Source organism: Homarus americanus, unplaced genomic scaffold (genome assembly GCF_018991925.1).
Source record: "Homarus americanus isolate GMGI-L3 unplaced genomic scaffold, GMGI_Hamer_2.0 scaffold53225, whole genome shotgun sequence".
NCBI lineage: Eukaryota > Metazoa > Arthropoda > Malacostraca > Decapoda > Nephropidae > Homarus > Homarus americanus.
In genome coordinates, this window is record NW_024750875.1 from 319,935 (window position 1) to 337,973 (window position 18,039).

General features: G+C 39.7%; 1 protein-coding gene and 1 long non-coding RNA gene across 9 annotated transcripts in view; one reads left to right on the forward strand and one right to left on the reverse strand.

Moving 5' to 3' along the window:
• Window positions 1-12,514, reverse strand: part of LOC121854448 — a 41,933-nt gene extending 29,419 nt beyond the window's left edge. For both annotated transcript variants that reach the window (XR_006086545.1, XR_006086544.1), the window contains exons 1-2: window positions 12,351-12,514; window positions 12,088-12,159 (exon numbers count right to left, since the gene is read on the reverse strand). This is a non-coding gene — a long non-coding RNA (uncharacterized LOC121854448). The remainder of the gene's footprint in view (window positions 1-12,087; window positions 12,160-12,350) is intronic.
• Window positions 1-14,451, forward strand: part of LOC121854446 (rotatin-like) — a 167,895-nt gene extending 153,444 nt beyond the window's left edge. For 5 of the 7 annotated variants that reach the window (XM_042349113.1, XM_042349114.1, XM_042349115.1 and 2 more), the window contains one exon: window positions 6,817-9,081. In XM_042349113.1, the coding sequence (XP_042205047.1) occupies window positions 6,817-8,895 (2,079 nt within the window). In that variant the 3' untranslated portion in view covers window positions 8,896-9,081. Of the gene's footprint in view, window positions 1-6,816; window positions 9,082-9,509; window positions 9,637-12,576; window positions 12,927-14,149 lie in introns of those variants that run through there. The other 2 variants (XM_042349117.1, XM_042349118.1) reach the window with 2 other exon arrangements.
• The last annotated feature ends 3,588 nt before the right edge of the window (window positions 14,452-18,039 follow it).

Genomic DNA, 18,039 nt, shown 5'->3' on the forward strand with positions numbered 1-18,039 from the left:
GATTTAAAGAAAATAATCTTGAATTACACCAAGTGAACTAAAATTTTATGGGTGAAATGGCTGCAGCATGGGGTGACTTCTCTTCCACCCCAATGCCTTCTCTTCCCCCTTCTCCTCCACCCCCACTTCCATCTCTACTCCCTTCTCCTCCTCCTACTTAAAATTCACATCAGCATCATCATGCAGGAGCCTTCTACATGCACACCTCAATGTAAGTGTACTTTACTGCATTTTTTTTTACTTTAGGTAATTTTCGGTGAGCTGGAACCGATTAACCAAAAACCCATTGAAACAATGGTTTCGGTTAACGAACACCCTTCTGGAATGAATTGTGTTCGTTAACCGAGGGACCACTGTACCTCAGACTAAAGTTAGGATAATATAATTTGCATTGCTAAAATCCTTGCAAAACAGGGAATAATTTGAATATAAATGTCATATATTTTACACAAGAGATAAAATTTTTGCTCTCACTAAGAAAATTCTTAAATAGATCTAAAATTTGTATGTCTAATGCAAATTTTAGCTTGTTTATATTCAAATTAATCACTATCTTATAAGAATTCCAGCAATGTAAATTATATTCTGGCCGGGTAATTTCTATGAATTTTATAAGCTAAAACAAAAACCTCAAATAAATAAACCAGACACTATCTGTCACCTCCCCCCCGCCTTCCCACGCTTGCTGGCCACCTCCCTCCTTGCGTTCCCAGACAAAAGTTTGGTGTTTTCTTTAGGCTTTAAGGTGTTTATTTTATATAATATCTCAGACTAAAGTTAGGATAATATATTTTGCATTGCTGAAATCCTTGCAAGACAGGGAATAATTTGAATATAAATGTCATATATTTTGCACAAGAGATAAAATTTATCACCTGATCACATTACAGTAGTGATTTAAGAGTTCTAGTGTATATGTACGATATATATAGTGATTTAAGGGCGATTTAGGGGAATTTTAGGAGTGCTTCTGACTTTATGCATTTTTTGCTTTACTCTGTATATACTTTTCTGCAAACTGGAACCAATTACCCAATATCCCATTGTAACAATGGTTTCGGTTAACAAAATTTTCGGTTAACTAACGACCTTCTAGAATTAATTGTGTTCGTTAACCGAGGGACCACTGTATATAGTACAGTGATCCCTCGGTTAACGAACTCAATCCGTTCCAGAAGGTCATTCGTTAACCGAAACCATTGTTTCAATGGGTTTTTGGGTAATTGGTTCCAGCTCACCGAAAATGTCCTAAATTCAACAAAAATGGTAGAAAAGTTCACTTACTTTGAGGTGTGTATGTAGAAGGCTCCTGGATGATGATGATGATGATGATGATGATGATGATGATGGGATTTAGAATGGGGGTGGAGGAGAAGGAAGAAGAGAAGACATTGGGGTGGAAGAGAAGTCACCCCATGGCGCCATTTCACCCATAAAATTTTAGCTCTTGGTGTAATTCAAGATTATTTAATTTAAATCAACACTGCACTGCATTATATATTGTCAATATGTAAAATATATTTCAAAATGACCAATAATTTGCTTGGAAACACAGAAAAAAAGCGTTTAGTTGAAGAGAGTCTCAAGCAAGATGTTACCTCCAGTGAAAACAGAGAGAGAGACTAACTCCTGTTTGCTGTGTTAAGAGGCTGGATGCCGCTCATTAAACTAGTCACTTTACCTTCAATTATGTTCAATAATTGTTAAAATGACTAAAAAATTGGATATTAAACTTTTAAAATTGTTGAATAGTATAAACTTCTTGATATTTACTAAAATAGTAAGGAATTTAAGCGGACTGATACTAAAGCTGGTTGCCCGGTCAGTGCAAGCGAAAATATGTTGAGGTCGGTTCGTAAGAACTTCGTTAACCGAACTGTTTTTCGTTAACCGAATTGAAGATCCTTATGGAAGGCAGTTCGTTAATCGAAATTACGTTAACCGAGGTGTTCGTAAAACGAGGGGTCACTGTAGTAATAATAATAATAATAATAATAATAATAATAATAATAATAAATACAAAAATGAAAAAAATAAAGAGTGAGAAACATTATATGTACTGTACAGTCAACCCTCACTTTACGCGGTCCCACATTCCGCGTTTCCACGTTTATGCGGTACCCTGCCGGAACCCAGAATGCTCACATTCCGCGGTGCGTGTACCTCTTTACTCGGAGAGTGTCCGGCTCGACGCTATATTTAGATTCGCCCCACCCGCCTCCTCCCTCTGCCTGGCCAAGCCGTGCGGTAAGGTTGCGCAGTGCATGTCTCTGTTGCGTTATCACTGACGTCATATGACGTATCGGACTGTGATTGGCCTTGCAGCCCTACCTCCCTCTGCTGCTAGCTGTAATTGGTTTAAAGTAATATGACGTGTCCACCCGGGGGAGGGAGGGAGGGAGGAAAGACGACGCTTGACCTAGCCGCGGCAGTTTCATCGCTCCAGGCCACACCGTGTAAACGTGCATCCATTGTTCTGTAAAATGACTTCCGCCGGACCACCGCCCCCAGAGAGAAGCCTTTCCTTACCTGGACCCAGCCGCCCTAAGCCCAAGAAGACACGATGTTCCTTAAGCTACGAGGTGAAGTACAAGATCATCCAAGAGTTAGAGAAAGGAACAAGACAGGTTGATTTGGCGCGCCAGCATGGTGTGAACGAATCTACGATCCGGACGATAAAGAAGGATGCAGCCAAGATAAAGGAGCACATGAAGATCACAAAGTCTACAGGTGCTTCTATGATCAAGTATTTTCACAACCAGGTGCTTTTCAAGATGGAAAAATTACTTGTGAGCTACTTGGTGCGTCAGGCGCGACGGAACATGGCAGTCGACACGCGCTCTGTTAAGGAGTACGCATGTGAACTTTATGCTGCAGTGTCACGAAAGATGGGAATTACAGAGCCCAAACCCTTTAATGCTTCCTCTGGGTGGTTACAGAGGTTTAAGATGCAGAACAAAATCACCAATATCAACATTGGTGGTGAAGAAGCTAGTGCTGACCGTGCTGCGGCTAGGGAATTTCCTCCGTTTTTACGTGAGATTATGGAGGAAGGACAGTACACCGACGACCAGGTGTTTAACATGGACGAATCTGGTCTTTTTTGGAAGAAGCTACCTTCCAAGACTTTCGTTGTGAAGAATGCCAGCAAGATTCGGGGCCGGAAGATGCAGAAGGAGCGCATCACTGTCCTGTTTACCACCAATGCCTCCGGTACCTGTAAGCTCAAGTTATCGATGATCCATACAGCCCGCAAGCCGCACGCCTACAAGAGCATGGACATGACCAAGCTAAATGTCCACTGACTGACCGCACGTAACAGACTGCACAATCCAATGGTGAAAACAGGTTGTCTGAGACACAGCTGCTATGAATTATGCAGACCAAATGAGGATCTAACTTAATAATCCAAGTGGCTCTACATCCTTAATAACTATATGTAGTATGGTCCCCTTGGGTCCTGGGTGAAAATACTACAGTGGTCCCTCGGTTATCGAACGCAATTCATTCCAGAAGGTCGTTTGTTAACCGAATCCATTGTTTCAATGGGATATTGGGTAATTGGTTCCAGCTCACCGAAAAGTACATACAAAGTAAAAAAATAAATAAAATCAGTAAAGTACACTTACTTTGAGGTGTGTATGTAGAAGGCTCCTGGCTGATGATGATGATGGGAATTAGAAGTGGGGTGGAGGAGAAGGGAGAAAAGAAGGAAGTGGAGGTGGAGGAAAAATCACCTTCAGTGGACCCATGCTTGATGCCTCATTTCACCAATAAAATTTTAAGTTCACTAGGTGTAATTCAAGATTATTTTCTTTAAATCAGCACTGCACTGCGCTATATATTATCAATATGTTATCTAAGTTCAGAGTGACCAATAATTTCAATGAAAAATGCAAAAATATTCAAGACGCCAACAAAATGGATGCTCTCTCCACAGAAAACAAAGCCAGACTGACGCCTGGTGACCAGGGTTGCCAGATGTATGACAAGCTGCACGGCCAACACCTGCGCCATCTCACGGCCAAATCTTTTTGGATGGGAAGCACATGGCTGTTTTTGCAATCCACACAAAATAAAAGTCTCCCCTACAATATCCACTTAAAATGTCGCAATAAAACCAAATTTTCACATAGAATTGAGAGCCCAATAATTACAGAAACATAATATCTGTAATCTACAGTGGAGATTTACCTTATTCTCAAATGGTGGTGGAGCATGATAATGGTGGAGAACTTGATAACACTAGTTGACGTAAGCAAAAACGTCTAGTTCGTCATCTTCCCCTGGTTCTTCCTTCTCATACATGTTTGCAGAGTTGAATAGCTCCATCATGTGTGGTGTTACTTTGAAATTTCTGCAACATTTTCCTTGGAACTGGACCACTTTCACTTCCATCACTGGCTATACTAACCCAGACGTATTTTTCTTCCCATGATTTGTTATATTTTCTCCCACTGTCGTAGGACCCTTTCCATTTACTAGTGGACATTTTGAAAACTAGCACTCAGAAGTTCAAAAAGTAACTCAGATGGCTTTGTAAGCTCTGAAGCTTAACCCATATGCTGGACACGTTCAGCCTGAACAACTCAAATATGAGAACTAACAACTAAGGTAGTAACTAGTAAAGTCAGTCAGCTCAGTAGGTCACGTAATCATGTGAAGAGGTGAGGTCACTGATTAGGTGAAGTCATGACAAGGTGAGGTCACTGACCCAGCCTTTTCATGAAGAAATTTGAAAATCTGCTAGACTTGTCTTAAAAATCCACTAGATGCGGAATTAATACGTGTTTTTACAAAATTCGGCCAAATAGTTTGGCCGTGACCCAGTGGCGTAGCTAGAGTGTGTGCCGCCCGGGGCGGCTCTTGAGTTTGCCGCCGCCGCCGGCCCCCCCCCCTCCTGTGCCCCCACAAAAAATACATATTGCACAGTGACTCACTCTTATATATATATATATATATATATATATATATATATATATATATATATATATATATATATATATATATATATATATATATATATATATATATATATATATATATATTAAATAGTTTGTGTACCATTATAATATTACTGTACTTTCACATACTCAAATATAGTATGCTTTAAATACACACCAAACATACTTAAACTTTATAAGTAACAGTTAAACAAAAAGCAAAAACGACATACAGTCAACCCTCACTTTACGCAGTCCCACATTCCGCGTTTCCACGTTTACACGGTGCCCTGCCAGAACCCAGGATGCTCACATTCCGCGGTGGGTGTACCCCTTTACACGGTGAAGTATAATTTTTTTTTATTTAGCTCATAAAATTCATACAAATTATCCGGCCAGAATATAATTTACATTGCTGGAATTCTTACAATTTGATTATCATTTTGAATATAAACATCATAGATTTTGCATTAGACATACAAATTTTAGATATAATGTTTACTCTGAGTAAATATGTTATCTTTTGTGCAAAATATATGACATTTATATTCAAAATATTCCTGATCTTACAAGGAATCCAGCAATGTCAATTATATTATCCTAACTTTAGTCTGATTTATTATTTATTACTAAAAAGGTAAACAGTCTGGTATTCCCAGTCTGGTAGGGAGGGTTGGTGGGGGGTGGGAGGGAGGGAGGGACCGGCGACTGGCACCATGGTGTGAAGAAAATTTTTTTTTTTATTAACTGAAGATATTTGTTTTAGCTCATAAAATTCATACAAATTACCCGGCCAGAATATAATTTACATTGCTGGAATTCTTACAATTTGATGTTCATTTTGAATATAAACATCATATATTTTGCATTAGACATACAAATTTTAGATATAATGTTTACTTTGAGTAAATATGTTATCTTTTGTGCAAAATATATGACATTTATATTCAAAATATTCCTGGTTTTACAAGGAATCCAGCAATGTCAATTATATTATCCTAACTTTAATCTGAGGTATTATTTAATACTAAATGTTAAAATCTAGTTTTTTCACCCAGCCTTTCTCTTGAAGGGAGGATTGGTGGGGGGTGGGGGGGAGGGTTGGGACGGACCGACCATCTGGCCGGGGTGGCAGAGGGGGGGAGGCAAGGTGGGGTACTTTGATTGACAGATAGTGTCGTGAAGAATATTTTTTTTTTATTAACTGAAGATATTTGTTTTAGCTCATAAAATTCATACAAATTACCCTGCCAGAATATAATTTACATTGCTGGAATTCTTACAATTTGATGACCATTTTGAATATAAACATCATAGATTTTGCATTAGACATACAAATTTTAGATATAATGTTTACTCTGAGTAAATATGTTATCTTTTGTGCAAAATATATGACATTTGTATTCAAAATATTCCTGGTCTTACAAGGAATCCAGCAATGTCAATTATATTATCCTAACTTTAGTTTGAGGTATTATTTATTACTATATCTGGTTTTCCCCCCAAAAATTTCTCAGAGAGGGAAGAGCCAGGAGTGTATTGTGAGAAGAGGGGGAGGGAGTTGAGTCCATTATTTGAATGGACATTAACTTGGCGACTGTATTTCTCTATTTCTCTTAAGTATTAATTGTGTGCATGTACCATCATAAAATTAAGATGTTATTTTTACTAGAACATAGGTATTGTGTTGGAAAAAGTGGAGTTTGGGGGTCAGCCGGTCTTTATTTCATTTAATCCCATATGTTATGTTATTCACTTTACGCGTTTCTCACTTTCCGCGGTACCCTGTGGGTTACATTAACCGCGTAAAGTGAAACCCAACTATATCTGAAAAAAATATGTCTTTAATTCTTGATATATTTGATATTTGCAGGAATCAGTGGAAGGTCTGGCAGCGCTGATGGTCTTGTTTCAGCACTGTAACTTGTATAGTGTAGTGCATTCAAGCTTGTCCAAGTTGTATGTGTCACATGATCAGTTGCCAGTAAATGCACGACTTAACACCCAGGGAGAGTTAGATCTCTCTATGAGTCGACTCAGTTCTTTTTACTTAATAAATAGTGATGACCACAATAATAAAGAAAGTCAAAGTGATGAAAATTCATATGATGATAATACCACATCTACCCCTGTGTCAGTCCAGCTATATGAAACTCTGTTGAGACTCCTTGTTAATATTGTGCTCCTTCAGCCTTCCCAAGTAATTCCACAAATGTCTTCACATGGTATTATTTCTTTGGTTGTAAAACAACTTCGTTTCACTGTTAGTCAAATTAAAATATCAATGGTTCATTTGCAAGCAGTAGAGACATCTTTAGTACTAATTGGAGCAGTATTGAAGCATGACCCTGAGCAAGCACCATTACTTGCTCGTGATACAAATCTTGTACACCTCACTTTGGCAGTGTTATCTTCAGGCACAGACTGGACCAGTATCATCATTGTTAGTTTGGAGATATTAAATGCCTTGATTTGTGGGGGAAGTTGGGGAGCAGTTCGCATCATTCAATGGATTGCTGTGTCACCTGCACTCACCCTTCATCCCATAGTAGCTGGCCTCCATGTCTGTGCTTCTCTTGAGCTGCAAACTGCAACAGCAGCTTTTTTATCTAATCTTTTAAGTCAAGTTTTCCTCAATGAAATATCACTGCAACAGGACCTTCAGTCAACTGTTTCTGGGATTTTGGATGTACCTGTTCAGATACTGAACAACCAAAGTGTGTGTCCAGGATGGGAACTTTCTCGTCACATTATTCAGTTGATGTGTGATTTGCCTGACTGTGAGGACCCAAATAAACAAAATTCAAGAAAGCATAAAGCTGAAGTGCTTGGTATAGAAAAAGAGCACCTTTGTCTGCTGTTAGACTGTCTCAAATTATTGCTCCTTGTGTCACAAAGTGCAAAGGAAGCTGCTCACCATTTTCGTAGTTTCCTGATACCTTTTCTTTCAAAGCCACTCTCTGATCTCCAAGTCAAACTTCAGACTATTAATATTCATATCACAAGTCAACCAATGAAGAAGAAAGAAATTAAAGATGATATTTGCACAGTAATACAGCACTTGGAGGTGGTAACAAACTGGGTTAAAGGAAGGGGTTGTTGGTCAGTGAATATAGGTGAATCAATCATACCATTGCTTCACCCCCTATGGGTACCTGCACTCCGTACACCACCTCTCTTAGGAGCTGTTTTGAGATTCTTGTTAACTGCTTCAGCTCACTATCAAGTTTGTTTATTTATGACTCGTACAAGTGGAATGCCTGGTGTGTTACTCAGTACATCTCGTACAAAAAGGCCTCTTCTTGCATGCATCACTACAACAGTGTGTCAGCAACTGGGAAAATTGCTCACATGCAGTAGAGGATTTGCTCTGTGCTTTGATAATTTTTCCAGAGTTAGTTTTCTTACAGCAATCTCTATTTTACTGAACTGTGCACGAGTGCAAGAGTGTGCCTATGTCATGAATAAACTTGACTTAGTAAGTTTATTAATCAAGTGGCTTCAAAGCAAAATGGCTACTGATGAAGGTATGTCTATCACACCAAGCACAATGAAGCTTCTTGTTCTTCTAACAACACATCATGAATCCCAGATAACTGTTTGTAAGTCATATGGTTGGGTTAACACTATCCATGACCTTGTTTTGCATGATGGTTTACAGAAGGATGCCCTCAGAATTATGGCCAACATGTCTTTGAACCACCACTCAGCACATTCTTTGTTTACATCAGATGGTTTTATTAAAACTATTATTGGAATTATTACAGACAAAATGGATGAACCGTGGTCAGAGGTTGCTCTTGTAATTCTTTGGGCTCTGATATCAAATAATCAAAGAGGACAAGCAGTAATGAAGCAACACCCACTTATCCCGCTGTTGAAACATTTGACTGACTCACAAGATGTCAAAAAAGCATCTTTATCTCAGAAGATACTTGATATACTAAGCTAACCACCAGGGTATTTAACTTCTTTATTAATACCACTTGTTTACCCAAAGTTTTTAGTTTCAATACCATATAGGCATGTGATTTTACCAACATAATCCTTTGTCAGGAAAAATAACTTTTGTCAGAAGCATTACTTTTTGAAAATAATGTACAGCAAGTGCTGTAAAAATAAATACTCAACCCACTTATATATGGAGCCTAAAATGTTTTCCTTAATGTAGTGATTGACTCTGAAGTCAGTGAGAAAGTTGGTTTGGGAGTTAATGGTCAACATCCTCGTGCTTTACATACCCCTGAGCCATAGTGGCAGGTTCACATGGATTCAACTTTCTCTTCTCCTATGCATGTTGAACAAGCAGCACAGTTGTGGTCAACCAGGTTGTTTATCCCACATTATCACTTGTCTACATTTTTTCTTCTTTCATTGGACAGTAGAGATGTACAGTCAGGGTCAAGAGTCTGTGTGAAGCAGTATCAACTCTAAATGAAACAAAACAGATGACAGTCAAGGTAATTATGTTTGGAGACTCATTCCTGTAACTCACTCACACTGCTCCCTACTAACTTTTGACCCTGACTGTACAGTTCAGTTGAGAATTTCATGATACATTTGCAGTGGAGGGCATATCGCCTGTTAACCCTTCGTGGATGGCAGGTCACTATGCCGAACTTCCCACCAACACACAGAGTGGAACTGGCATCAGAGCGGTTTGATTCAAACGAAGACTCATCAAAAAGAGATGGTAAGGATATTAGTATGAATGTCAGCCAACATTACTGCTAATGGATGATAAAAATGTGCTAATATCCTGCTTACGAGAAGAAGAAAACCATAGTGATAGGGGTATCCATTCAAATATCAGAATACAATGGAGATATTGGATAGGAATCAATGAGCATGATTACTGAACATCATGCAACTGTAAGTGACTCATGACTCATTAGTTGCTCACCTGCTCACGTAAATTTAGATAATCAGTGGATTAGTTGTATTCCTCTTTAAATGACTAATTATTAATGTAATGAAGATATTATGTTTCATAATTACTGTACAGGAAGATCGGTGGACATAACATACAACTGGTTGCATTGCTCTCCGCCCACACACAGAGACACATATAAGTTGTTTGTGACCCAGATAGCTATCAGGAGTTATAATGACGACCCTTTGGGTGTGTAGGAAAAGGCTGTCCAACATCTTGTCTCCTATTTATTATTATTTTTTAGTTACTGTACCTTATCCAAATTAAAAAAAAAAAAGTCAATTAAATTGAATTTTTAGAGTGGTTAAACATTTTACTACTGATGGACAATACTGCATTAATTGTAGAAAGTAGGAGCAATATGATTTCAAAAGTGGCATTATTGCAGCACTATAAGATGAAAGTAAATCAAGACAAAACCTAATCGTTTTATATTAAGTGGTAGGGCCAGATAAGGCAAGCTGTTTGGTGTGAATAGTCTGGTAATTGAACACTGCTCAAGCTACGTAATTAGACTATCCTTTCACCTGTGGTGGCTTAGTATCGATGGCAGTCACACTTCTTGCTCGGAACAAAATGTGTCATCTAATGAAATTTGTATTATTTCTCAGAAAGAATAGTGATATGCCTTTTATTTGTAAATCGATGGCTATTTCATGCACCACTCAGGTGGACACTTGTGTTGCGAGGCTTGGGTGCATGCAAATTTAAAACCAGTGGTAGAGCTTTTGAATTGGGCATTAAAGCATATAATAAGCATTAGGAGAACCACACCAAACCAGGTGTGTTTTGCCGAGTTAGGTTACCCTCACTTCCACACTAAGCTAAACTCAAACAACATAAATTATTCTTTCACACGTGGTCTGAAAGGACAGTCCTCACTGATGACCTACAGGGGGTCACTGACTTAGGAACGCCCACTAATACGAATGGAGTTAAACTTGAAATTTACACTATGTTATTTACCTAATCACTTATTTTTTACTGTCCTTTACTGTATTCTGTCATTCCATTTCTTATTTTCTCTTAAATTTTTTTTTTTTTTTTTTTTCTCTACATTCTGTGTAAGGTGAAGCGCAGAAGCGTTTACAGCGCCAAACAGGGAAGCATGCTAAGTTCATGCTTACCTTTATGTCTCATGAGTTAAGGGCATAAAAGCCTGAAGGGTCAAGGGCGTAGAAGCCTGAAGAGTCAATCGTTTTTGTCATCAAGTTATTGGAAGCTCCAACAACTTTCCCTAAATACGAATTCGCAACTTTCGATTTACAACAGGTACCTACTTTACTGCTAGGTGAACAGGGACCAATTGGGGCTAGGAAGTATGTCCAAACAACTTGTCCACCGTTCCAGGAATCGAACCCGTGACATCTCGCTTGCGAGACGAGCGATACCGTTTCTACCACTGGCGCCCTCAATTAAGTGATTATGGATGTATAAAAGGACTTAGGCTATGATATAGTGGGACTTTAAACATTGCTCTGTAAGTACGATATGCAGATAGCATGTGTACCGACTTATGTACAAATTCGACTTAAGAACGTCCTCAGGAAAAACCCACTCGTAACCCGTTTGTGATCACTGTTACAACCAACACTAATACACTGTAAGATTGTACCATCGTACGATATGTTTTCCCATGTTGAGATGGGGGCTTGTCTTTGGCAGCGCCCGGTTGCCAGTCTCCAGCTGACGCTGTTAGAATAAAGTCTACAAAGAACGTGGTCTATGACTCCAACCTCTCACAACAAGTAAATTTGATGTTGCCATGTTTCGAATTTAAATAATTTAGGAACATAGGGACGTGATCACGTGATCTGAAAATTAAAAAAGTGTCATCAACATACCGATGATAGAACAAAGGCTTAAATTGGGGGGGACATTCGGTAAGCCAAAGCTTCTTGTGGTGACAGAGGAAAGCGTTGGCCAACGTGGGACCTAAAGGTGAACTCATAGCAACACCATCACATTGTTTATAAGCTTTGTTATTAAATAAAAACAAACAATCATTTACAGCCAGTTTTAAAAATTCTTTAAATGTGTAGGAGGGTGTAGAGATGTGTAGGAGGGTGTAAAGGGGATGCCGAAGGTGTGTAAGGATGGATAGGGATGTGTAGGAGGGTGTAGAGATGTGTAGGAGGGTGTAAAGAGGGTGCCAAAGGTGTGTAAGGATGGATAGGGATGTGTAGGAGGGTGTAAGGATGTGATACTTACTCTGATGGGTAAATTTCATACATTCCACTCTCGGTCGCCCCTTCAGTCTGATGACCGGCGCAGTCCTTCACTCTGTTGAGGAGAGAAAGAGAGAGATAGAGAGAGAGAGGGGGCAGGGGGAGAGAGAGATAGAGAGAGAGGGGGGACAGGGGGGGAGAGAGAGATTGACTTAATACGAGAGAGAGACAGAGAGAGAGAGAGAGAGTCCTTCATTCTATTGGGAAAGCATAGAGATGAAGACAGACAGACGCAGACACACCCACCTTGACCCAGTACCCAACAACACAGGAGCAGGTGTGGTCTTGGGAAGTATGGTCACTTTCTCACAGACACAATCCAATCCTACAAAATTCCTCTCTTCCAACTATGCTTCTGTTAAATTCTCTCTACAAGGACATAAATCATCTATTTTAACGCCTTTTTAACATCCTCTGTAGTATCTGTAGGGCCTCTCTGAAGGTACTGTAGTTTCTTCTTGCAATCCTGTAGGTGTAGACGGAGTTCTTGATTATCCTCCTGTGGAGCCTCGATCTGGACAGTACAGCGACCTTGTTGGGTGAGTAAATCTTCGTTACGTTGTTGCAGTAGAGTGGTGACGTAGAGCCAGAGTTAACAGTGAGTTTGGTCCTTCGTCGTTAACCCGAGCCAGTACTGTCAACAAACATGGGGGTTAGGGTTAGCTTAGGTGTGGGTAGGTTAACTTAATATTTATTTTAGTTTAAGATTAATAAGGTTTAATTAGGGTTAGGTTAGCTTAGTTTAAGATTAGTAAGGCTTAATTAGGGTAGTTAAGGTTTGTTTTAGGTTAGATTAAGTACGGCTAAACTATGTTAGGGTAGTTAAAACTATGTTAAATTTTTATATTTTTTTTATATTAGGCACTCCCCTACATCCTTGTGTAAGGTGAAGCGCAGAAGCGTTTACAGTGCCCAACAGAGAAGCATGCTAAGTTCATGCTTGCCTTTATGTCTCATGAGTTAAGGGCGTAGAAGCCTGAAGAGTCAAGGGCATAGAAGCCTGAAGAGTCAATGGTTTATGTCATCAAGTTATTGGAAGCTCCAACAACTTGTCCCTGAATACGAATTTGCAACTTTCGATTTACACCAGGTACCTACTTTACTGCTAGGTGAACAGGGACTAGTGGGCTAGGAAGTATGTCCAAACAATTTCCACCGGTCCGGGAATCGAACCCGTGACATCTCGCGTGCGAAGGCAAGAGCGGTACCACTCTACCACCAGCACCCCACTATGCTAAATGAGGTTAAATAGACCCAAGAACAACAAAACAGTCCCATTACCTTCCTCGGGGCTGACATCAAGCAGGAGGATGGGGATGTCAGCTGGTAGTAACTTCTGTAACGACTTGCTGACGTCCAGTAACTGTGCAGTGGATTTCTCCCCTACAAACGCTGTTTGTCGCTGAGTAGCCGACCCCGCGAATTCCCCAGTGTATGCCTCGTGGTCTAGGTCAACCAGCGCCGCCTTACATGATGGAGGTCAACTACTAAGCCACGCCTACCTCCGCTATTTAAGACCTGACCTCGTGGTGACCACTCTTTTCTACCTACACCAACCAGCAAGCAACACCTCCTCCTCCTCCTCCCTGGCGGTCCTAGCTCCCGCCGGCGAGCATGGCGACCCACAAGCTGTCCTCCTCTGAGCATCCTCACCAACCAGCTCTCTCTACATCACGCTTGTAACCACGCTGCCTTCCCAGCACCAAGCTGCATTGTACATTCAATACAACATATATACAGAGAGCACATTGTGAGTTTCCTTTCTCCATCCCATCCTGAGTGCGAACCCCAAACAACTCGTACCCCACAACTGTACCAGCAAGTCTGACGGCACTGTTACCATCTGTTGGGAGATAGATAGATAGATAGATAGATAGATAGATATACATACATATATACATATATACTGTACATACATATACATACATACATACATACATAGTTTTGAAGGCACTAAAAATCAATCAATTAAGAGAGAGAGAGAGAGAGAGACTACCAAATTAAACAGACAATTTAACTTACTGTAGAATTCCCTTTATTTTTAGTTGCTGGAGCCGCTGACACGTCCGTAGCCAACCACGCCCATAGCATACACGCCCACGATACACCCACCCATGCCTGCCGCCCACACATGATTCCTGAAAGTCGAAAATAAATACTTGCGACAATAGCAATGGGGTAAAAAAAATAAACAAGTTTGTCCTTAAATAACAAAAAACCGTTTGCTTCCATTCTACTTTCCTTTAGGACCATTTGTGTTAAATTGTTAATGGCATTTATGAGAGAGCCAGTACTTGCCCAGTAACAGTGTGTAACAGAGATCCAGTACTTGCCCAGTAACAGTGTGTAACAGAGATCCAGTACTTGCCCAGTAATGGTGTGTAACAGAGCCAGTACTTGCCCAGTTACAGTGTGTAACAGAGAGCCAGTACTTGCCCAGGAAGTGTGTAAAAGCGAGCCAGTATCTAACTAATAACAGTGTGTAACAGACGTAACCGACTGCCTAACAGACCGATCAGCGACGAAGAGAATAAAACGTAAATTAAGTAACGTAATGAACGACTCGGCTGAGGAAACACCGCCAGTATTCTGCATAATACACCCCCCCCCCGGTATCCTCCCACAGAGAGATTACCTACCCCATCAAACACTTCGCCCCTCTTTCCCGCCTTTTTTACACTTTTATCCTCTTCACCACTGATCGTCTCGTTTGCCGCTTGGGCGATCGGTTACGTCTCTGTTACACACTGTCTGCAAGTACTGGGCATGTACTGGCTCTGTTACACACTGTTGGCAAGTACTGGGCATGCACCGGCTCCTGAATGTACCTGAACCCGCTCCAGTGTTGGTCAAGTCTTGTCTTGAAAGAGCTCGCACTCGGTGCCGTCACAACACACACTGGTAGATTGTTCCAAGAGTTTACAACCCTCACTCCGAAAAAGTTTGCACTCACAGTTTTCTGGACTTGGGGCTTCTTCAATCTTGAGCTGTGACCCCTTGTGGGGGCGAGCGTCCGCCAGCTCCGAGTAAGGACACTCAACTGAGTAGTGTCCCCTGAGATGCTTATACACCTCAACTAGGTCACCCCTTGCCCGTCTGTAGTATAAGCTAGGCAAGTTCAGGAGCTCCAATCTCTCAGGGTAGCTGAGGTGCCGAAGTGCAGGCACCAGTCTGGTGGCCCTCCTTTGAACATTTTCAACCAACTGACAGTCCCCAGCATATCTCGGGGACCAGACGGGGTGACAGTACTCCAGATGGAGAAGCACTTCACTCCTGAAGATCGTTGCGAGGGACGGACCGTCTATATATCTGAACGACCTTATAAGACCCAATAATCTATTTGCCTGATTTACCTTCTTCTCGCAATGGCCCGAGAACTTCAGCTCATTGTCAACATACACACCTAGGTCTTTCTCACATTCAGTCTCAAATAGTGCAGTTTCTTCATCCCGTTGGGACATATGATACGCCTCCTTACCGTTGATACACCCCAGGTACATCCTCTTACACTTAGTGACATTGAATCTCAGCAACCATTCCTGGAGCCCAGAGAGGTCCTTCTGCAGCTCTTCACAGTCCGCTTGGTTCTTGATTTCCCGAGATAACTTGGCGCCATCGGCAAACATTTGTATGGAGGAGTGTGTGTGTGTGGTATGAGGAGGAAAACAAATATATTTTGTGAATTCGCGCAGAACGAATGTATCCCAGCCCCGGGGGGGGTGGGGGGCGAGAGATGCTATGGCGTTGTTTACATCTCAAAGACGCGTCGGGTGGGCCCAGTAGCAAGTATGTCCCGGTCCGACTAATTACCAAAATGTACCAAATTGTAGCAAAATGTAGCCGCAATGAAGTCAAATAATGGTCCTACATGAATAAATCGGACTGCTAATCACTTCTCGACTAGTATTTGGTGTCACAAAGTCACAAAAAATTGGAAAACGTAATTTAATCCGAGTTGATAGATAGCGTGCATGTACCGAGGGAGCGAGTAATTACCCAAGTGTACCCAAATGTAGCCAGATGTAGCTGCAATGAAGTCAAATAATGGTCCTACAAGCGTAAATCGGGCTGTGAATCACTTCTCGATTATTATTTGGTGTCATAAGTCACAAAAAATTGGTAAACTTAATTTAATCTGAGTCGTGTTGTGTTAGGTTAGGTTAGGTTAGGTACATGCACTCGAACTATTAACTCAGATTCAATTATGTTTTCCAATTTTTTTTTGCTTTGTGACACCAAATACTTGTTGAGAAGTGATTGGCAGTCCGATTTATTCATGTAGGAGCATTATTTGACTTCATTGCGGCTACATTTGGATACATTTGGGTAATTAGTCGGACCCGGTATGTCCCACGTATTTCTAGCTTTGTTAGGTTGTGTTTGATAGATTGAGCATAATGAATGTTATATGAAGAATGTGATGATCTCATGGATCTCGTGGAGGAAGTTTGTAAGCCAGAATAAGGCTAATTCTAGCGTTGCTCTCCAGACATTCACCCTGGAGTGAGTCTACACCACCCCCATATGTTATGCTGGTGGGTTGGGTTTATTGTGTAGTGTTTAATTCCTACTACTGTGTGATACCAATATCTGAATATGACAACAGTTGATGCTTGTTTTGTAAGTATTATTTAAATAACTAGTTATGTCTGATCTAGGTCCCAGCCTTTTCCTTCTCGGGTGATTTCTAGAGTAAATAAATGAGAGAAAACTAAAGTGTGTCCCATCCCTGAATTGGGAGTTTCCTGCTTTGTGCTTCGCTATCTATTTATCTGTCTATCTATCTATCTATATATATGTACATGTACATGTACACACACATATATATATATATATATATATATATATATATATATATATATATATATATATATATATATATATATATATATATATATATATATATATATATATATATATATATATATATATATATATATATATATATATACATATATATATATATATATATATATATATATATATATATATATATATATATATATATATATATATATCTTAAAAATCACACGAGAAAATGGGAAACGATAGTTTGCAGTATATATATATATATATATATATATATATATATATATATATATATATATATATATATATATGTAACCGGTCGGAATTTACTGGACTTTATTTTCTCACTTGACTTGGGGTTCATTAAAGATTATTAGATGGTAATGGCAGTGGAAGCGCCCCTTGAGAAAAATCCCGAACCAGCACAAGAACACTTAAATCTACTAAACAAAATGAATTGTCCGTGACCCGTGGAAGGATAGCGTCTGTGACTGGGATGAATGAGACACACTGTAAAATTTAGACACTTATATTCCCTCCAACACTACAAACACAATCAAATAATGGTACACCAATATGCGCACCTCCTAACTTGAACTTAAAACACTACTCTGGGGAATAAAAGTTATACATGATATAGAAATTATTAGAAACTCAGGCAACAATAAATTTGAAGTATTAAGACATGTTGCTTGCACACATGAAACAGGCCTTAAGGGCTTTCACAAAATAATATCAGTCACTTAGGAAATGGTATTAAAAAATAAGAAATTAAATACTCTACAATGAATAGGCCTTAAGGGCTTTCAACAAAATAATACCAGTCACTTAGGAAATGGTATTAAAAAATAAGAAATTAAATACTCTACAATGAATAGGCCTTAAGGGCTTTAACAAAATAATACCAGTCACTGAGGAAATGGTAATAAAAAATAAGAAATTAAATACTCTACAATGAACAGGCCTTAAGGGCTTTCAACAAAATAATATCACCCCAACAGATGCACTCTTCCTAACCTAACTTAAACACTACTCTGAGGAACAAAGGTTTTACCTGAGATCAGAATTATGAAGAAAAATTAGATGCATTCAAGGAATCAATCACAGTATCACTCTGGTTCCACTT